General features: G+C 47.1%; 1 protein-coding gene and 1 long non-coding RNA gene across 2 annotated transcripts; one reads left to right on the top strand and one right to left on the bottom strand.

The window, feature by feature from the left end:
• Nucleotides 1-788: 788 nt before the first annotated feature.
• LOC149354261 (uncharacterized) lies at nucleotides 789-2,818 on the top strand. Its single transcript, XM_089577477.1, has 4 exons — nucleotides 789-1,395; nucleotides 1,478-1,617; nucleotides 1,767-1,831; nucleotides 1,937-2,818. The coding sequence occupies exons 1-4, from the start codon at nucleotides 1,217-1,219 to the stop codon at nucleotides 2,321-2,323; spliced, it is 771 nt and encodes a 256-aa protein (XP_089433603.1). The 5' UTR covers nucleotides 789-1,216; the 3' UTR covers nucleotides 2,324-2,818.
• An 866-nt stretch (nucleotides 2,819-3,684) lies between these two features.
• On the bottom strand, nucleotides 3,685-9,088 carry LOC149354262 (uncharacterized). The gene is made up of 3 exons (XR_016291249.1): nucleotides 5,430-9,088; nucleotides 4,127-4,288; nucleotides 3,685-3,941 (listed from the first exon to the last, which is right to left on the bottom strand). It is a non-coding gene; the product is annotated as an uncharacterized LOC149354262 (long non-coding RNA).
• Nucleotides 9,089-22,449: the final 13,361 nt, after the last annotated feature.

A 22,449-nucleotide genomic window follows, 5' to 3' on the forward strand; every position in this document is an offset into this window, starting at 1 on the left:
ATACCTAAAATAAATAAATGTGTTCGTGAGGGGCATCAGTGCCGAACTTCGATGTACAAATGATCATTGCGCACGACCATCCAGGACAATTTTTGTGCAATGTCCACCAGTTTCCATTCCCTTGTCAGTTCTAGCCTTGCTTCTTTATGTCGAGGCCTTTCCTATCGATGACATTTCTTAGATACAGTGGCACGTGAAGTAAGAGTTCAAAAGCTTTTCCGATGGAAAAGGGAGGCCTTTCGGTTGAAGAGCTTTAGGGGAAATGCCTTTAGGATGAAGGCCGTGGGGCCAAATGCATTCACTCTGAAGGCTCGGGCCTTAGATTAAGAATTTCAGCGTAAATGCCTTTGACACAAAGGCTTTCATGCTAAATGAGTGACCTAAGGACTTTTACCTAGGGTTATTTAACATAAAGGCTTTTAGTGGAAAGGTCTAGAAGCTGAGGCCTTTAAAATGTCATTAGTTGCGAACTAGTAAACAAATATAGCTAAATATATATAGTAGCCCACAATGAGACAAATCCTTCCGCACTCAGAGAATTAAGTAGTCTCAAGTGCCCTCCGCAATTTTTTTTTTCAGCTTGCATGGTCATGCCCTCTAAAACGCCAGCTTACAATTTGCCGTGCCAAGTGCACTTGCAAGGCTGGTATCAAGGGGCACTGTAAGCGCGCTGCTGCTGTGTGCTTTTTCATCAATTCTTATGAAGAGCAGTCATGCACAAGCCAGCCTCAAAAATGGGGCAAACCAAGCAGCAAGAACATGAGGCCTTCATCAGACGACTTGATGGACTTGTTGCATAGTAAGTTTGCTTAGCCAGCCCGTTTCAAAAAGTTCCTCATTTTCTTCTAACCACATTTCTGTGGCTGGTCATACGTATTTTGTCAAATAGACTTTCATATAGTTAGTCCTCCGATAAGGCTAGTGCATTCTGCCAATGGTGTGTTCTGAACACTTTTAGTTTGCAGACACAAAGTGTGACATCATTTCATCTTCCTCGCATTATTAAACAGGTCAGAAAGCCAGGTACGTAGATGTGAAGCCTGCCACACGTACTGTGCTGCTCAAGTATCCAGAGATTGTGTGTCCACTGCAAGAAGTGCTAGAGCTCACGACCCAACACACAGACGAATTGATATGCAAAGAAGTCCTGGATGGCATTATTGAGAGAGCTTCGGAAGCTGTCGAAAGAGAGCTCCTGGAAGACCTGTTGGCGCCGATGCTGAGGAGGCCAGTCTACCATCACCTTGAAGTTATAGACGATGAGAAGACGAGACCGCAGGACTTCTTATCTGACCTCAGTTTGGATCAAAAAGAAAAATACAAGCAAAAAATACTGGTACATGGGAGTTTTGCCGACCTGCCTATTCTTACCCAGGGCCAGGCGAACTGTGCGAGGTATAGTGGATTGTAACAGAGAAATTCCACAAAGCGTGAATATCAGACCGTCAACATTACGTATTTCTCTTTTGTTATCTAGGTGGCATGTGGAACGGAGGCTCAGGATCAGCGCTTCTAAAGCTCACGCAGTCATGACAAAAAAATGTGATGAGGGTCTTCTCAAGGCTGCTCACCAACTTTCAAAAGTGACCTCCTACACAAGTCCTGCAATGCGCTACGGTTGGTTTCCTAAATCCATGATAACCCGGTAAATTGGAAATGATGTTCAAGTATGGTAGCCTATTGCGAGTCATGATTTGTTCGCTTATTGGAGTTCATGTGTGTACTACATTTTTAGTACTTAACTATCATGCGTTACTATTTGACAGGCATCAAGACAGAAAGCGCAGCGCGACAGAGCTTGGAACAGAAACTTGAAGCACGTATTGTCCAGGTGTGTAGCTGCTTTGTTTTGCAATCCATGCCCTCCTCTTTTATTAAACAATGTGAGTATTGTAAATTTTTTTAGAAATACTAATAACCATGTTGAATTTTGCAGACAGGATTGGTGGTGCTGCCGCAGCAGCCTTGGCTCTGTTGTAGCCCTGACGGACTGGTCAGGATTGGGGACGAAACAGTGCTCATCGAGATAAAGTGCACTTACAAATTTAAGGACTGTCCATTTGTGGACTATGAACTGAGGATGTGCCATCTCCCCTATCTCACATTCACTGACAACGTAATCACACTCAAGAAAACACATCAGTACTACACACAGGTACAAGTATCATTGTATGTACTAAATTTACAGAGATCACTCCTGTATGTGTATTCACCCAAGCAGTCAGTGATAGTAAGTGTACTTCGCGATGAGCTTTTCCTTTGGGAGCTTATCCCAAAGCTGGAGCGTTTTTACTTCAAGTTCTTTATTCCAACATTGTTTTAGCTTCTTACTCCGATTTTGTTTTCACCTTTCTCCAATTTTTGATAATATGTGCTAAAATCCTTCGTCTGTGATCACTGGATTCCACTGTTAGATTACCTTTAAGCCCGTACATTGCACTGTGTGTTCCGAAGTGAGAATACATTGTTGTGTTAAATTTTTGCAAAATAATGGGTCACAGCAGTGTGGTATATCGCAGTAAAAATGATTCCTATCTTGTGCCCTGAGCATTCATCTGTACTGAGGGCTTCGTCAGCCGTGAGAGTGTTACTTCAGGCGAAATGACCTCAAACATTACAGTTGAAATAATAGAAGTGTACCATTGAGGAAGTATTTTAATGTTTGGAATTTTGTTGCTACGAGTCTGATCTAGTCACTTGCCTAGTGAATCTAGTCTAGTCTAGTGAATCTGGTCACTTGCAAATACTGTAATGGACACATGAAGGGAAGATGAAGTTGTTTTTTAAAAATATAGGCTTCTTGAGGTATGAAGAAGACTTCTGCGGCACAATACCAGAGTCTGTGTGCATCAGAAAACAGGTCAGTGAAGCTAACTAGTTTGCCGAATAACTACATTTGATAATTAACTCATCACGAGAACAAGAGACCTAGTTGCAATTAATCATTAGTAGCCAGTCGTTAATATGAGCCTCACTGGGTTTTAAAGTTTCGATAGCACGATTATCCTCGCGCTGTGGCTCAATAAAATTCAGCTTTCAACTAGTTACGTGCACTGAAGGAGTTGCTTTGCCTTCATGTTTTTCAAAAGAGTGTATTTTGGCAAGATGCAGCCAAAATTTGTTTGGCCATAGCGCTGAGGAGAATTGCACTTTCGAAATTATGAAGATTCATATGGCTACTATAAACCATTGGCCAAAAATTTCCAATTCCAGCAAGGTGCCTCTGATAGTTAAAAAAAATGGATTATCAGAAATTAATTGGCTATTATCTCAAAACTGTAACGCAAAAAGACAAGGGACCATGAAACGAGGAGGCACGCACTCTTTGCGCTATTGTTTCAAAGCATGAACCAAGAAGCCCGAATTTCGACGTTCCTATTTACTTTTCTTCACCTGTACTGCTATTTTCATCAATGCTGGTACTATTCTGCGACAAAAACAGTCTTCATACCTCAAGGAGCCTATTTAAGAAAATTAGCCTTTGCAGAAACCAGTAAAACCATGTTTTCTGATGAGAGCATCATGCAGACAAGTTTATTTCAATCTTGACTGAAATTACAGGCATGCAGCTGCTGCGGTAAAAGGACAAAGTGCATGCATGGCTTCCAATTTTGTTTGGAATGTCTTGTCACTGACACCCACATGCTATAACAAAGACAGATTTTTGTATGGTGACAATAAAAGTAATGGTGAAACTTGATTTGTATGGAGTGTTGCATGAGTGTTGCAGATCATCCTTGTCACTTGGCGGTATCCCACCATCTTCAGATTTGTCACTCCAGTCCATTTGGTGCTCGTGCTCGTCTTCGGTCCTGTCTGCACTCACTGAAGCTTTTAGTGCTGGTGCTGCTGACACTGCCTCTGTGGTTGATGGTGCCAATTGTTGCATTTGTATACTCTGTAGACTAGATGAAGCTGCCTGCATCAAGCGCCGCTGACACCTGCATTGAACAAAAATGGCAAAAGCGAAATGTCAAAATGTAACAGCGATGTTAAGCTGTAGCAAGCACGTATCTTCCATGCAGTGCAATGAATTACCGCTTCTGACAGTGTGCATAGACCATAGCCTCACACGTTTACTAAAAGTGGCTGCTAATTCTATTCCCAGTTTCAGTGGCAGTCTTACCTTTGCGTTCTTTCTCGGTCAGGCGCTTTCTTCATGTACAGGGGTGGAAAAATAGTTGGAATGTACGACGGATGCTCACTCATATCACTTTTGCAGTTGTCCACAAAATGAGTGCTGCAAATTCGTGATGATTTTGTAGGTATCCATGGAGTTCCATCAGGGCTGCGCCAAGGATCAAGAGAAACACCGTTAAAATCAAGCATGCAACATTCAGTACCAAGCAGCATATCTGTTCAAATCATGTAGTTCTCCCAAAGATGGACTGAAATCTACTCCTGGGCGCTATTGTCGAACAATTTTTTAAATGAGGAAAATACGTATATATGTGGATCTGAAACACTGGTTCCCAAAGCATGCAACCGAGGTGAACTATTTTAACTCATTCTGCTAGGCTCGTAGTCATCCTTTCTAGCATAAATAAACCATTCAAAGATGAAATATTCATAAGTAATAATTTTAATGTTATTACTACTGCGATCTTTTTACTCTAATATAGATACAGTGACGAAATGCTGCTTGGAGGAAACGAGCCCGAAAGTGGAATGGTCGTGCGCATACACAGCGACAAGATTCTGGTCAAGCATATTTACTGTAAGCTAATCATCATGTCATCCTGTTGTGTCGCCGCGAAAAGCTTGAAGCAGCCGGCGGGGCCGAAGTGGCGCGGTCATTAAACACAAGCGCAGCGCAAACGGAGAGAGGCGATAAAGACAGCGTCCCGCGGCCGCGGAGACAAAAACAGTGGCCAGCGGCTGGCGAACGAGAGGCGGCGAGCACACCGAACACCAAGAAAACCACGTTTGAAAGTAGGAAGCCGGCGAGGGGAGCGCGGCAGAGCCGTACTCACAGCCAGCGTACGAGACTGTCGAACAAAACAAGGCAACCTGCGCCACGACCTGAGAACACGGGGTCTAGCCGTCTCTCGAGATTGTCTCCACTACTGCGTGCCCACGCCCGACACAGCGAGAACGACGAACCGACGACGAGAGCAGAGCAGCCTCGCCAGCTTCATGGCGCCCGTACTACACCACGCCGACGCAGCCCCAGCGATGTGGAGCACAACATTAGTAATTGTGTCTCGCAAGCGTCAGCATATAATGCACTTCTATTGCCAAAACTCTTGGCCAAAACAAAAACAAATACTGGATTCATCAGCGCGAGGTAGGTTAGCAAAATACTCCTTACTAAATTACAATGAAAACTAGTCACCTCAGTCGGCTAGCACACATTGGAACCCTATGCAGAATCGCCAGGCGTTAAAAAGCAAAACATCCGCCACAGTAGAAAGTAAAATAAGACTTACTTGACTCTGCGGACGGCAGTAATCCAGGCTTGCCGCCTCTTTTGCTCGTACCACTTTCCCGGGAATCAATGGAACTTCACAGGCGGTTCTCTGCCTTTGGTGTTTATAGAACTGCTGTGGCAGCCGACAACACAATACCTTTCGCCACTCTTCGACCGCCGCGCCCGACGCTAGGTCGCTCCCGCCATACTGAAAAATGTGCCACAACTCCTCGTTGAACGCCTGCTGCGAGACACCGGCGAGCGCAAAAACAGCGCGAGCAGCACGCGTAGGCATCGAAACGCAGCTTGCTGAATGCGCTGCGCCGGCGGCGCTGCTCACCAGCAGTTCCCAATCCGGCCGCAAGTGCGCATTGGCGCTGCGACAAACTTGAGGTGTGGGTCCCTATAGTTCCTTCGACTCGAGTGCTGCGGCCGTCCTCATTCTCCAACGGCCAGTGACTGCGGCAGGACTCGTTGTGGGTGAGTGGCATTTCTCTTCTTACTAGTCCTCTACTGACTGCCACGGCGGAGCCGTAAGCACCGTTTCTCAATTCTGCGCTGTCCTAATTATTCGTGCTGATTTAGCAGCATTCCCTATGGCAAACTTTCGAGGAGTCTTGCTTTCTCGTACCGCGAGTTCGAACGCCACCCTCACCATCCCATTGTGATGCAGTGCCACGTTTCACAACGCATGACAATCGGCTTGAGCCTTTAGCGCTGAGCGCATTGGCCTCTGTTGTCAGAAGCTGAATGTTTTTCAGATGAGGCAGCGAAAAGAACTGCTAGTTCTGCAGAGCGCTTTGAAAAGGGACTTCGCGTTCCGGTGGTCGATACCGGGCACTCTTTTTACATTCGGCTGCCTCGCAGCGTCGCCCTCCAGCATGCAGCGAGGCAGATTGGATAATTTCATAGGCTATCTCGTCGTCTATAGTAGATCTAACCTTGAAATGCAGCGCAGGAAAAGCGTGACGTATTATAGAACTGCTCATATAAGTTGGTACCCGCAATGGAGTCTTGAATAGCAGCAGATATTAGCCATTTTGAACATTCAGGCTTATCTCGTCGTTGAGAATAGACGCACAGAATGCACTGCAGGAAAAGCGTATCGTATTACAGAACTGCTTACAGACAGTGGTAGCTGCAATGGAGTCTTGAAGAGCCTCCGCGATTACCCACTTTTTCTTTCGCACATTTTCTCTTGCGAGCCAGAGCGCGAACGGTGGCATCCTTCGCCGCTTTCTTTGTGTGGCGACGCGCGTGGCAAGCTGTCGCCACGTGCCGAAGAAGGGGTTGGCGCCAGCACGTGCTGCACAGAACGCTGGGACGTTCGCCTAGGGCGGGCGCCGCGTCGACGGGCTGTAGGTCGCGGTAGTGTGGTAGAACACGAAGTGATCCAAATTAATCATGAATCATGCACTACGGCACTTAATTCATCCTTTTTCTTCTTCCCCTCCTTTCCTGATAGCATTCCCCACGGCGTGTTCAAGGCATACACAGAAAAGAGACAGCTGCCATATGTGCCCATTCCTTTAAAAACCATTTTTTTTCGTCGCGGTCTTCGCGAAAAATTACTGCGCAGAACGAACGGATGAAACACAAACTTTAAGATGGGCTTAAGCTCCCCTGCTTAATAATTAAATAATTCAAATGTTTTTTTGGGGAAAGGAAATGGCGCAGTACCTGTCAGACTTATCTCTGTGGACACCTGAACCGCGCCGTAAGGGAAGGGATAAAGGAGGCACGGAGAGAACAAAGGCAGGAAGAGGTGCTGTAGCCGCAGTGGAGGGCTCCGGAATAATTTCGACCACCTGGGTATCTCTAACGTGCCCTGACATCACAAAGAACATGGGCGCCTTTTTGCGTTTCTCCTCCATAGAAACGCTGACACCGCGGTAGGGTTCGAACCTAGGTATTCCGACTCAATAGCCGAGCGCCCTACCCACTGAGCCACCGCGGCAGGGCACGCCTGCTCGCCCGTTTTGGAATAAATACCTGTCACCGCTGGATTCTTTGACGCCATAGCTCGCTCAAATGGTAGCGGTTTGGTTATATTTCGCACACGCTCTCCTGCACGTAGAGGTATAAGCGATAAGTTAGCCCTGTTTTGCAGATAATTTGGCGATTTTCAAGCTCAGCGTTTTTCTTGTAGCAACGACACCTGGCGAAGCAGTTCTCATTCAGGCCATTTTCATTTTTTACATTTTCTTCTAATCGCATAATTTTTCTTCTTGGAACAAAAAAAAAGGCTCGTAATGCGCCCACTCTCGTTATGAGTAATTTAAGGATGAAACCTTTTTCAACTCAGTGTTGATGTGCTTTAACGTGTTATCACTAGATGGGGCTACCATTTACACATGCCCCTGCGGGACACCATGGGACGGCCAAGTAAAAGTTTCGTGTTTACGCTATTTACCAACGTTACTAGAGTTGGTTCCAGTAACGTTGCTATTTACCAACGTTACTAGAACAAACTCAGTTTCACAGCTCTCCCCGGAGAGCTGTCCCAAGTGGCGGTCGCGCGAACTAGTGACGCTGCGGTCGGGTCTTGCTCCCTCGTCGCCGCTCGGTGCGGCTCGCTGGCCCTGCTGCGCCCTTTTTAAAGTGGCGGTTCCACTGCCGCCATCTTGCAAGTAGTTCACATTCTGCCACCAGGCTACGACACTGATCCATCACTGAGAAAGTGTCTACCCGTCTTGCCCCCAGCGACCCGAGACTGGTTTTGGTTGAGATGTTGAGATACGTGTCCGGTCCTTTCTTGACCCGTGCTGCATGAAGGCTTTTCTTTTGCTGCTGCGCCTGCCTTCAGAGGATTACAAACGAACCATAGCAAACCCGGCTGCTAGTCCCCGTCGTGCGTGGGGGGAGGTGTTGGCTGGGGTGGTTCCGCATGTTTCTTTCTCTGCCTGTCCCTTGCCAAAGCCAAAGAGAGTGGGGCTTCCTTTATTCGGTCTATGGTTCCGGAAGGGCGAAGGGAAAAAGTTGGAGAGCCGGGGCGAGGAGGGTACCGTCTTTGTCTAAACGGGAACACGGGAACAGAGGACCGTTTCCTTCCCTCTCTTGTTTAGCCTTGGTTGAGTAGCCACAGAAAGCTGTACCGTCGATGTTACTATCTGGAGGGCCTCCTTTGAGGGAATGTGCCGTTTCGTTCTTGAGTTTTACCCGACTACAGACTTTACTGTTTTCAATGTCGTGACATATATTAGTGGGAGCAAAGAAAAAGAAAAAAATAATGCTGCCCAGCCCGCATCGCAAAAGGCACAACGTCGATACAGTGGAAACTTGGGAGAGTTAGTGATAATTGTCGACATAATTGCACAGCGCAAATTACTAAGTAAGCGAAAAGAGAAAGCGGACGCCAAAAATAAGGAAGGTGTGATATAAAGCAAACTATTTATGTTTATTTCCCATGTATGTATTTCTAGCGCTTTTGTTTTTTTTTCAATGAACCTTATAGTTGAAATCGGTGCCTTTCTTGTGTCCTTCCTTCTGCCCTCGTCTTTTGCGCGTGCAATGACTTCGTCACTGTTGATGCATAATAATATTAGCAGCTAGTAGTCGGAACACTCCTGGTCTAGAGTGTAACCTGCAAACTCTAGCGGATGCCTGTCCAACCTTATAAACTATGGTTGGTAAAGAAAAAGGCAGAAAGAAGTGGGCAATTTTCAATTTCTGTTTACCCTTGAGATGAATCGACATTGCGCAAGAGACGTGCTAACCCTCTCAATTACTATTGAGAGGGTTAGCACCGCAGGGTGTCAGAATGTGTTTACCTCAGAAGCAAATATTCGTCGTACATGCGGCGGCACCTTGCAACCAATTCCGATCAACTTAGACGGAATTTTGCCAAGGTTCACAAAAATGCAGTATACAGATGCATACCATTCACGAGACGGACTCGAGACTTTTTTATAGACATTGTACGAAGAAAGGGGGGGGGGGGGCGAGATGTGCAGGAACGCTGCCAAAAAAAAAGGGTGTCGGCTACAAAGCGATAGTTCTGTAGGCACTTAGGGCGACCCCCTCCCCTCTCTCGTTTGGACCCTCAACTGCGTGCTCTTATTCATTTTAGACGTACGTCTTTCTTGCATCCAGTTTGCATTATTAGGTTGCTTATTCTCTCCAGAATTTTCCATCACGTGCTGAAATGTATATCTTTCGTGCCTTGCGTCGATTTGCCTCGATTTGGTTGGATCAAAGATTGAAAAAGTGCGCCCGCGTGTGTGTATGTGTATGCGTGCGTGTCCACGCGCGCGTACCTGGAAACTGAAGGAACAGCTGCTATTTTCACACCGTCTATTGTCAGGCAACTATAGCCTCGTTTACATGAACCCGACTTCGGCGGGTCGAGCCAGGAGATCGAGTTGAGGAAGGTCAGCCCAACTTGACTGCATGTTTACATGAACTCGATTTTAGCGAGTCGAGATCGGTTCAACAGCAGCGACACCAAGCGTCGAGCGGCGCAGCGGGAAAGGGCAGTGGCAGCCTGGAAGATTGCGGCATGCACGGCTGCCTCGGAGGCGCTACGGCGCATTTATCACCTCCCCTTCCACTAGCCCGACTCCGACCGGTTTACGTGCTATCTGCTGTTGGGGTCGAGTGAGTCAACCCACCCCCTGCAGCGGAGTTGACTGGACTCGCTCCCCCGACTCCCGGACCCGACTCTTAGGTGTTTACACGAACCACGTAACCGGTTTTCAGCTCAAATCCTCAACTCAACCCGTCATGTAAACACCGCTTATAACGTGCTTGTAATCATTTTCCGAGAATTCCTTTTCCTGCGGCGCTAGTCTACCCCGCCTGCAGGAGGGGCGCACACCAAGGGGAGGGGGCGGTCCTTTGTGCCAGTTCCCAAAAAGGGGACTTCTCAGCACTATGGTCGGTTACAACTAAAGAACGAAGCGGCACACGCAACTGAGAGGGAGCTAGCTCTCCAGCCAATCACGTCGATTTGTGTGGCTGTGCATGCAGCCAAGCCTGCGAAAGAGAGCGAAGGAGTCGGCGCTTTGTCCCCGTGTCGCCGAGGGTGGATGTCCTTTGTTCGGGATAAGGCTAAAAGAATAATAACGCAAAAAGAAAGGAAAAGATTTTGCTGCCCCGGCATCCGCCATCATCTCTATAGAGCACCTGAGCTGGAGCAGGGGAAAAGACAGGGAGAAAGGCGAAGGTACTAGTAGGTGTGGTGCCCCCGTTTATTGTCTCAGCTGCACTGGCCACTAAAGGGGGAGAGGGCTGCGGTGCTCACCTTTCGCATATGTCCGCGCGAGAGCGTCTTTTGCGCAAAAGCGCTGATTGTTACAGGTGGGGTCATATTCGGCAACAGACGGTCGTGGCGGCTTCAGTCTCCACCGGTGCTGTCGCGGCGCACCTGTGGAGACCTAACAGAAAACTGTTCGGTCGACGCGCTTGGCTGGGCGGTCTCCTTTGATGGGCATGTGCTGCTCCGTTCTTGAGTTGTACCCAACTTATATACCACATGGATTCATTTCAGCGGTGGTCATGGCGCCCTCTGAACCACGGCATTCGTTTGAAAGAAGGGCGAGTCTAGTTCAGGAAAACTGCACCTTCTCGATGTTTAGTGCTGAAATAGTGCAGCTGCAGCCGCCATGGAAGCAGATGATGGTTTGCGGGTTGTGATAAACGGTGGATACTCAAGTAACTTTCACTCGTCGACAAGCTAGAACGCTGCTCGAGTTCTCCAAAGAAACGGATCGAGGCTGGTTCATGGCAACATGTTATTGTGATGTGCTGTTTGCACATTTCTTCATGAGATACGAGATGTTGGCTGCCGCTGATGTAGGCTGTAAACAGCTGGCTGCAATTCATTGGCATCGCAAAGGCTAGCGACGACCAGGCCTGCACTCGGCCATCCGTTTTGGAAGCAGACAGTGCCATACTGCGCTCAAAGTGCCGGAACTAGCGGTACACACCCGCCGCACCGCCGCTGCCGCAGAACTTTGCCGAACTGGTGCATTGAGTGCAGGCGAATCGAGCGCTCTCGAACTTTCCCCTCCACAGCGCTAGCCGGAACAACGAACAACCGGCAGCACGAAGCGAAAGCCTGTCTCTTCCCTTTCCTGTCGCTTTAGCAATGCCAAAGCTGTCCTCGAAAAATAATACGACGCCCAGAATGCGTTTCGTAGCGTCAGGTGAAAAAAATTGGCAGTGGCTTAGCTCTGCTATGCCTGGATATACGTAGCGTAAAGCGCTCCGGTGTTTCGGCCGCACGTTTCGCCTTGGCTGCTCGACGGCGAACTGCCAGGCGACAACCTCGGGATCGGAAGAATTTACATTTTCCAGTCTTCTGTGCCGTTTGGCAGCGGCTCGACTCTCCTTAGCTTACCAGAGCTTACATGTTAGCGCGACCGTCATTTCTCCGCGCACGCTCCTCGCGCATGCGCAGTAGCGCGCGGCGCAACTGTCGTAAACACGAGGTCACGCGTCGGAGAGGAGCGCACGCCGGCGGCGTCGGCCGCCGGCAGCGAGGAGCTCGCACCGGCTGTGGCGAGGAGGCGACGCACCTGCGGACCTGCGCCTCTCGTGACGTCACGCGGTTCTCGCGCATGCGCATAACAGGCGGCGCGCACACGCGCAAAACTCGGCTCTGACCCGCGTAGTGTAGCTTTACTAGCTTTATGCTACAAAACAATCCAGCAAAGTAATATGGCGGAAATCTGCTTGAAAGTTCGACGCACACTACATAGGGCAAAATTGAGGGAAACGTGCAAACATCGTAGAGATATCGTTCCCTCTCGTGAACACCTCCTGATTGCAAATGTTTAGCAGCGCCACACTCGTTATTTTTTTGAACTGTGATTATTTAGTACACGTGCATGTGTGTAGATGGCGCTACTTACTAAATTTATCTACATTTATCGCATGTCGCTGCGTTATTCCTATTATTGTTTGTATTCTGTGGACTTTGTTGTTGGCAATTGTTACAAGTTGATTAAAAGAATGAGCGACCGACATTTTAAGAGTATATTTGCCAGAAAAAAAGAAGCCGCGGAACGTTTCAAGAGCTTGTGCCCTTCATAAGGAGAACAAAAAAGGTAGCTAAAATCAACTAGACATTGCGCATTCCCCAAAAGCCGTAGAGTAAAGGCGATGCTTAGCAGCCTAGAGCGAAGTATTAAGTTTCTTCACGCAAAATCTCAGAACTGCCACGTGCTGGTTACCTGAAAAATATTGCATTCCGTTTTTAACTATTTCGAAAAAACGCTAACTTTGATCAGAAATAACTCTTAAACTAAACAAGGCAGATGAATGAAATTTTCAGAATGGAAGAGCGATCAGATGATCTCAAATTGTACAAAAAGTCGCCGCAGTGCAATGCATATCCCAAAAGTTATTGCATATTACATAGTTCTGTTTTCTATGCTTTTCAAACATGCGTGGCTAATAAACTAATCTATACACGAACTTATAGATGCTTAAATATGCTCACTAGCATCAGATCTCAAAGTATATCGAAAGATATTTCTCTAGGTGCAAGAGGTTTTTCACAATTTTGCATTTCCTGAGACAAGTTGAGCTCAACTGCCAGTTTTCATCTTTGCGTTTTCTTTTACAGTTGAAACAATTTTCCAGCTACCGTTAAACCAAATGCATCTTTTGAAAGCAGAGAAAACTAGCTTTTCGGAGATATCTGAACCACATTTATGAAGCGAACGAGCGAGGTACAGTCGACGTACAAATATCACCAAAAATGGTTCCCGCTCACCGTCAGAGTGGGACGGCGGGAACTTCCCTTTTGTGTAGTATCTAGCCGCGTTTACATGAATACGACAGTGGCGAATCGTATTTCCTAGCGTATCTCGCGGAGGCGACACGCCATTTTTTACATGTACGACAGCAAGTCAGGCGGTACAGTGGCATCTCGCCCAGTGCCTGCGGGAGAGGGGCCAGCGGCTCCCATCTTGAGCCTGGTCTGCTTTGTTACACGAGTGAGGGCTATTGTATAACGACCCCAGGAATGCGGTGGGGCGCCCCTAAACCTGTTTCCATTCATCACGGAAGTCATCTTGCCCTTCTCGGAAGGGGAGGGTGGCACTGATGATGATGACGTCACTCGCGTGCGGGGTCTCTGCCACGCGTGCCTTCTAGTCTAGGTAGTTCTGGCCTGCCACGGCTTTCTGGTTACGTCGGGGTTTTCGTATAACGAGCCGAGTGCCTTGTCGCACAGGCAGGTTTAGTGACACTTTCGCGAAATGCACTTCTCTTGAACGAATCACACTTTCGGGGCGCGCTGTCGCACGGCAAATAGGGGTGTCATTTGGAAATGATGGCAGTGGCGAGGGATGTTGCAGCACCTTTGAGAAATTCTTTTCTTTTTCGCGCAAATACCTACAAAAGACAATTTTTTTCGCAATTGTAATTACTTAGAGTCAATTTTCAGATTTACTTCCACATCTGAAAAAATGTTAACGACAAAAAGCATCACGATCCGTGACAAGTAATACCCCTGCTACACGGGAGTTTCGAACGCCTTCCAACTGAGTGTCATTCGACTCGACTGCCGCATTGTGCTGCTAGACAAATTTTTTAATAGCATTCAGCTGATATACATTCCAGTCAATGGACAAAAAAAAGACAAAAAAATTCACTGAACGAATAAAAGTTACAAAAGCATACACAATTGCAGTCGAGTGACGCTAGAGAGAACAATCGTAATTACCATTCACTCGCCCTATATAAACAACTTCAGTGCTTATACAATTAAAACGGCTAAATAAAGCGTGGTCACAAGGAGAAAGGACTTACGGAAAGGGAAGTACGTTGAGAACAAAAAGAAAGCAGTAACAGGCCGAAAAAAACAAGTAGTTTAATTGCGGCTTTCCAGTGACGAAGCCAAAGACAATCATTCGGAGATGTAACATTTTCATGTGTGTTCGCGTTTTTTTTCCTTCTCTTTTAGCAAATATTTTTGTGTAGATGCTAAATGAGTGCTTGAAGACCATAGTACATGACTGAATAGTTGCCGCCTAAGCGCGAAATTTACCCAGGAATGCACCGATGAGGACGACTGCACTCCAGTACTCTTGTTTACATCGCTGTGTACAAACTGCTATAGTGCTCATGGTTAAAGAATGCGGCGCGAAAAGACAAGGATAAACGAAGAAGTGGACAGGACTGGCGCTGTGGACAGCGCCAGTCCTGTCCACTTCGTTTGTCCTGACAGCGCCAGTCCTGTCCACTTCTTCGTTTGTCCTTGTCTTTTGCGCTGCATTCTTTAACCATGATCACTGACCAACAAGCCCAGACAGCCACTTTAGTTGATAGTGCTCGTTTGCATGACACAGTACTGGAGGTACGTATTAGTTATCTTAATTAATCTCATTTTTGTAACGGTGGTACCCTTGCTTATTTACAAAGTGCGACAACACTGTAGGAAACGCCGATGCGACTGCGCGCCAAGGAAACACTTGGTAGCCTGGTTGCTGACATCGCGTAGGTCCGGCGTTTGTCGGTAATCGTCCTTGCTTTCTCCGATGAGACCAATACCTCATTTTGGATCAGTTTACGCAGAAGCACATTCGGTGACCGTTCGCATACATTGAAACGGCGTTATTTGTCATCCACAAGGGACGGCAGCGACTGTTGCTGCTGCCCAAAACATTGAGCGGCAATCTAAGTCCCATCGGCGCTTCAGTGCGTGCGCGTCCTGTAATGTAAGCGGCAGCCGATCTGAGGTCACCTTTAGCAAAACTACACTCGCTGTACATTTGGGTGCGCTGAAACTTGAGAATTCGCTCTCCCCAATCACCGAAATTGCGTACACACACCCTGTGGACTCATTAGGCCTAAATGGGTCGCCGTCATCTGCAAAGCGAGAGTAGCTGTTCAAGTGTGCGCATTATTTGCGCAAGCTTTCATTAAAAGGCGCGATCAAGAAAATAAGATGGAGATTTTTAATTTTCAGAACAAATTTTTGAATGCCGCAGAACTGCTGTTGAGGCTACAAGCTCGCCTTGTCGGACGAAGTGGAGGGAGCCCACCAAACTCACTACGAGGAAAGTGCGTTCTGCAGCGAGTGTCACTAAAGCTCATCGTGTGACAGTGCTCAAATGACACTTTAAGCAAATGTCACTCGTTGAAAGTGAAGTGAAGTATAGTGCTCTCGCATTAAAAACTGTTCCAATCCGTGCTACACCTGGACTACCACATTGCAGTAATGCATGCGTAGTGTGTCGTGTTTTGTAGCAATGTATAGATATCGAGCGTTGTCACTACACACTCTTTTATGAATTTGTCTCGTTGCGCTTGCATTTCGTGCTGTCGCCCAGGACGCCTTCCGCGTGAGGGAAACTTCAAGAGAAACCTCATTTAGTGTTCTGGCTTCTTTGGCCAAGTGTCCAAGGGCTTGTGGTGATGGCTTGGCTAAACTACATGCTGGAAACGCTGCTGCATGAAATGAACGTCGCTTCTCAGCTCTCGGTCGCTGTTTGCGAAGGTGATCTCGGCGCCTCTTCACCGCGACAGACGCCCCGGCCCGCTGTCGCTTTGTCGTGGCGCTTGCCGAGCCAGGCGAAAGTGCGTCTCTTCGGGCTACTCCTTCCTCCTCTGTTCCCATTCATGTCGCCAACTCCGCTTTACTGTAGAGCCTAGGTCATTAATTTAGTGTGTATGTCTCTTGGCTCCGTTTCTAGTCTTTTCGTGTTCCTTTTCTGCCACGAAGGAGTCGCTTCCCGCCACTCGGCGTAGAGCGCTAATGACTCCTAGAGACTTGCACTGGTGACTTATGGTGATGTTCGAGCTGTTTACAAAGCCATACACTTTTATGGTTGCGCACTTAAAGAAGGTTAGAAACACGATGAAAGTTAAAATTATTCCAGATGTACTTTTTTTTTTCGGGTGACTTCTTGCGTCAAGTCGAAGGTGTAGCCTCGAAATGCATGCCTGTATTAATACACGCTGAAACAATACACCCACAAGTGAACAGCATCGAACAAAAACAAAATATATCACCTTATCGCATAGCCGGAGTCTAGGAAACGATTTCCTCGTTTTCCTTCACTCTGATTTCTGTTACTATAATTTTACTTGGTCGATGAGGCAGACAGCGTGCTCACTTATTCCTGAGTAACTGTCACCATAAAGAAGACTAACAATATTTTTGATTCTTGATTTTTCGATTATGGTTGTTTTCTCAAAATTCAGCGCATCTTGTCAGTGCTATATTTACTCAATCGGCCACATGACACGGCACAGATATCCAGACGCACGCTACGTGTGCTTTCGGTGCTCCAGCTTGCGTTCGTGCGTGCGTATGTGTAGCACACCGCGTGTGTAGCGAAAAATACGGCGCCGGAGAGACACGGCACACAGTGTATCACTGCGTCTCTACATCCTGGAGGCACCTTTTGGAAACCTTACAACTCGTCAAAAAGAATCTCAGAAAGCATCCTCGCCCCTTAAAGCGATTCAACCAGCCTGTCAACCATCTTGCCTTTTCCGTCCCCTCTTTCTTTTCCCACTAGGCGCCTTTCTGAGTATCCGATTACTCAGTATGCGTTCGTCAGACGCAGAGAAGGCTTCCCGCCACATTGATACTTTTCTTTCGCCCCCAAAGCCCTTCCTCCTCCCCTTCCTTCCGCAGTGTTGAAGGTATTCCGAACAAAGGTTAACCCGACCGCCCCCCCCCCCCCCCCCCCCGCGGTGTTCCCTCCCGTCTGCTCGCGTGCGGCTATGCGAGGCAGGAAAGGGGAAATGAAAAGAGAGAGGATGAGTTCAGGGTGAAGCGGCCCGTGGTGGCAGTCTGCCGAACTAAACGGCCATGTCCCGCAAAGCTGGGCTTGATTTCTACCGGTGCGAGCAACAAGAAACAATTTCAGCAATAAAATCATATTTTTGTCGTGATGCTGTTTTCTTTTAGGACATACTTAAGCAGTCTCTTAAAAAACCCTTTGACATCATACATTTCACTATAACATTTATGTCTGCGATGAAAAACTCCGGAATTCCGTGCGAACTCTTCGTGTTCGTAGGACACAGAACCGCCGTGGTCCACGAGGTCACTGTTCAGACAACAGTGCACTTTAACGCAGGAGGAATATGCTGCGCAAGTTCAACCTCCTGACTGCATGGTTCCCCTTTCATGACGTGTGCACCGTCTGGAATTTTCATGTGCGGGCGGAGGCAGGGAGTTATGGTGGCTTGAGGCCTTATGCCGAGATCACTGAATTCGACGCGGTCAAGTAAGGCATGAGGAGGGTCAGAGAGGTTCCAAATATTCCATGTAACAACCATAAAAAGAAGCCTACAAGATAGCCGAATAGCCTAAAGCATCTGTAAACAGAGTTTTCTGTTGCGCCGCCATACGAATCCCGCTCGGAGTCAGAGGTTAGACTATGCATACTCTTTTAGTTGTTCTTTTTACTGCGTTAGCAGTATAGCCTGCTTTCCCAAAAATAACCTCGCCGCGTGCGTGCAGCCTCCATCCTTGATGCCCACTCCGGTGGGTGCACATCAGGGCATTCATTGGTAAAAATGCACCTTCAAAAACTTTCACCCATCTCCCCACCCCCCATCACCCAGGTTGTTGTGAATGCTCAACGTATTCAGTCGCCCAAGCGTTCTACGAAAAAAAAAACGCTAACAATCATAAGCCTGTCGTGTCAGACACTAAGAACGGGAAATATGACTGCGAAAAGCAGATATAAGTCGCCAGACAGAGAATTCAAGATCGAGCAGTGCGAGAACAGCGGATGGAGCCGCGCGCTGGCGATTAGCAGCAATATTTTCTTAGAAGCAGAGTGATTTCAGTGAATCGGCATAACGAAATCACTTCATCGCAGTTACATTTTATCGCAGTAGATCTTTCTGAGCGTAATCACTACCTCATGCCAGCAAGCGCATGTATTTCCGCACTGCCGTTTTGTGTAATCGGTATTTAATTTTTTCCTTCTTAGTACATCTCCACCGTTGCCAAGAACCCGCCTTTCGTTGCTTATTTCCGACGCGGGCAACAAGAATATGCGGATTCTAAAAAAAAAGAAGCTGCACCAATTTATACATCCTTCTTTTGGTAATACTAGTAGTAATATCTCAGGTTTAACGTGTCGAGTAGACATTGGAGCTATATGACAGACGGTGTAGTGGAGGGCTCCAGATTAATCGGGATTTTTGACGCGCGACAGAGCACGCTGGTTTTTGTATTTTTGGAATCAGCAGCCGAGCTCCACAGCCATTGAGCCATTTTTTTTCTTTATTGCCCTACATGCTCATCGTGAGGGGCTTCATTTAGAACTTGCAGTCTGAGACAATGAGGCCTACAAAAGTAAATGTTGCACTACCCACTGCAGTTGCTCAGTGGTTATGGCGCTCGGTTGCTTATTCGATGTACCCTGGTTCGAACTCGTCTCCGGCGGCCACGTTTCGATGGAAGCGAAACGCAAAAGGCACCGTATGCTGCGCGATGTCAGATCAAGTTAAAGGGAAACTGCGCCACCTTGTGAGAATTTCGTGATACTCAAGGACTCAAATCTATACAGTCTGTAGGTAAAGGATACTAAGTTTTTTGCACTACCATTTAAAATAGTGACGTAATTGACGATTAAATTTTGCACTTCTCCTCAAAGCAACAAAGGAGTGCGGGGAAGTTCAGTGTGATGTCACGGAAGGTATGATTTTAAATTACTGCTGCCGTCAACCACGCCCTGCCGTGCCTCGTTGGACGCTTCCAAACAACGTTCGGCGAGCTTTGACTTCGGTTCCGTTGGTTTTTTTCCTTCAAAGCAGGCGTTTATGCGTTGAAAATGTACGGATACGTTTGATGACGTCATCATGCGTCCCCCACTTAGCGTTGTGCGCTGCGGAGAAGTTTGAAGGCCGTCGCAATTTTAATTGGTGATTACGTCACCGTTTCAAATGCTAGGCCAAAAGGACTTCGCATACTTTACCTGGAAGTCTCATTTCAAATGACGCCATAGATATTAGAATACATGGATCACCGTGTGGTATTCGCCTACTGCCACTAAATAATTTAGAAAATAATTTTTTCTCCCATGCTGTGTCGGTTTCATCAACCGAATGATGGCTTTGACGTGAGTTAGCATCAGGTCACGTGAGGCACGGGAAAACTAATACAAACGCTGATACGTTGTTTTGATTCACGGTAGCACTTATATCCGCCGACTTCAAGACCTATAATTACAATGAACAACGTATCAGCAGTTATATTGCCGTTTATAGCACCTCACGCGACCTAATTTCCACTACACGTCACAGCCATTGTTATGTTGGTGAAACCGAAACAGGATCAAGAAGAAATTCAAGCATAAATTATTTATTATGTGTTGGTGAATACCACGCGTTGCTCCATGTACACGAACGTCTAACGCATCGTTTGAAAGAAGAAAGCACGCAAGAAAAAGTTTCGTGTCTATAGTCCTTTACTGAGTTTGAGCACTCCTAACACTTTGATTAAAGATTTACACAAATATGTAAAAGGGAGGAGTAATAACTCAAGATTTCACATTAACCTGACGTACAAGTGTTTAGAATTGGCGGCAGTACATTACAGAAGCGTCAATTAGGCTTCTTCCCAGCCACCAGACCTCCTGTAAGTTTGCTGTCGCATATACTGGGTACCATTTTCGCACTTCCCAGCGCAGACAGCTACGGGTGGGTAAGTCTATGCGATAGATCATATCATTTTGTCCGAAAACAAGACGTATGCCGCGATGCAAAAAAAGTGGGGCTGAACCGGGTCCCGAACCGGTTCGGAACGGTTCCTTTGAATCGTTCTGGTTCGGGTTCAGTTCCAAGATGTCGAAAAAAATATGGGTTCGGTTCGGTTCCAGTTCCTGGCGATAATTCGGGTTCGGTTCCGGTTTCGGGTTCGGGTTCAGTTCCGGTTCGACACCCTGATGCTACCAAAGGTAGCAGAGTTGCGCATCTGTTTTCAAAACGCCGCTCGCGACTCCATTGGTGAAGCGCCATCACGTGGTGACCAGGCCACCGTGTACTGCGGAGAAGGCGATGCTCGGGACACTTTTTTGTAATTCCCGACGCCGCTGCTGTAGCTGTAGCGAACTGGATTGACAGCCGGCAAAGTTCGAAGCGTATTCACTATCCAACCGCTATTTACGTTCGCTGCTGTTCACGTGCGCAGCTCTCGCGTTGTTTTTTTTTTGCTCAAAGTTGCATTGAGGCTGAACTTGCGGCTCTGCGCTTTTTCGTGTACGCTATTTAAACTCTAAAATAGAGCTCTGCGCGTTGCGTATTTATCCCTGTTGGCATAAAACCTGAGTGGCAAACAATTTTTAAGCGAGGTAAAAACATGTTTAGGCCTCTGATTGTTTACTTCAGATGCTAACGTGCATCCAGTTTCGAGTAAACTGTATTCTGGATTTTATACTGTCCTTTAATTCCGGCTCATATCTTTTTGTAGGAGTTTCGGATTCAATAAAGGAGAATATAAGCAGGTTTTTTAACGCATGTCCGGTGATTAAATGTGGCCGCAAAGATGAATGAGTGCTGCATTTGTACGGCGCATTTAGAATACTGAGTCTGCCCTTAAATTATCAGGTAAATGGTTGGGGAAGGTGACTGTGGGAATCGCCTGCTGCCGCAGCTCACGGCGCGTGCTAGAAGAGCAACGCTTTTTCTTGAATATATTTTTTTACTGGGTTATGAAGTCAGCTGTTTCGGTGCTCATTGTTTGCGATCAAGCGAAAAAGTGGTTTATAAACCTCGGAAAAGCGCCCACGATCGATCGGAGATGCGCTAGGCATGTCGCCTGCAGAAACGGAGTGCGGCTTCGCCGCATAACTTCACTTGCTTGACAGGCAAGATGGCGGACCTACGCGCAACTCTGCTAACTGTGCTACCTTTGGTAGCATATACAGTGACTCCCTTTGGTAGCATATACAGTGATTCTAACGGCCAAGTGGGGGGGGGGGGGGGGGGCGCAGGGGGGAGCGGGCTTCAAAAAATGTGACGTAACCACCTCTCCTGAGTTCTTTCCTGAACGGCCGCCGCGCCGCCGCGCAGCTGCGAAAGGTGCTGACGCACTGTCAAGCCGCTGATAAGAGCGGCGGCCGTTCACTTCGCCAGGATCAGCGGGCACGCTCCGTTTGCTCGAAACGCCGTTGAGAGAGCGCTGCAATTTGGTAGCGCACGAGCGCGGTCACGTGGTATTTTTTCATATTTCGCGTTCTTCTTTACATGCCGGAAAAAAGGGCCCCGTTGGAGATACGATGCTACAATAAACTGGATCGGTTGTTTCTAAACCTGCTCTACAACCTAAGGTAATGCACGTTGGTTATAAGTTATATTAGTTATCGAGCCGAGTTATATATATATATATATATATATATATATATATATATATATATATATATATATATATATATAAATTTTATAATTTTTATTTTAGGGGATATGTTGTATTAGCAGAATTGGAGATCGTCTTCCAAACAGTCCAGCCAAGAAAAAAGATGTTCATGAAAAATTTTTTTGCGCGCGTAACGAAGCGAGAAAAAGTCACCCTGGTAGGCAGCTTGACACTGTAACACAGCATCTGTGAGCGTCTTTGACGTAGCTCGCTCCGCCCTGCACTTTGTGTCAATGCGTTTTTGTTCCAGCGCAGCATTCCGTGAGGCCGCGGAGCGAAGCGAGATAAGCAGTGATAGCGCAGGCCGCCAGTCCGGGACGCGTGACGCAAAGCGCAGGGCGGAGTGAACTACGTCAGAGGCGCTCCCGCCGCTGCGTTACGGTGTGAAGATGCCTACCAGGGGGAATTTTTCGAGCCTCGTAACGTGCGTGAAAAATTTTTAATTGAAATTGTTTTTTCTCGGTTGGACTGTTTAGAGGACGATCTCCAATTCTGCGAATACAACATATCCCCTAAAACAAAAATTAGAAAAGTTAATTAACCTATTTAGTTAATCAGCGAACTAATTAAAGCAGTTTTCCTCTTTTCGGGCGCCCGCCGTAGCCTCCAGTATAGCCCCAGTGCTAAAATAAATCTAAAGCAATTTCCTTTTTTTTAAAATTTTGGACCTTCTAAAAAAACACCCGGTATATACAGTATATAC

This window comes from Amblyomma mixtum, chromosome 3, assembly GCF_055824585.1.
Source record: "Amblyomma mixtum isolate Tamu chromosome 3, ASM5582458v1, whole genome shotgun sequence".
Lineage (NCBI taxonomy): Eukaryota > Metazoa > Arthropoda > Arachnida > Ixodida > Ixodidae > Amblyomma > Amblyomma mixtum.

Coding starts and splice junctions, on each gene's coding strand:
- LOC149354261 (XM_089577477.1), top strand. CDS start 1,217: ATGCTGAGGAGGCCAGTCTACCATCACCTTGAAGTTATAGACGATGAG. Junction 1,396..1,477: donor GGCCAGGCGAACTGTGCGAG/GTATAGTGGATT, acceptor TTTGTTATCTAG/GTGGCATGTGGAACGGAGGC. Junction 1,618..1,766: donor AAGTCCTGCAATGCGCTACG/GTTGGTTTCCTA, acceptor ACTATTTGACAG/GCATCAAGACAGAAAGCGCA.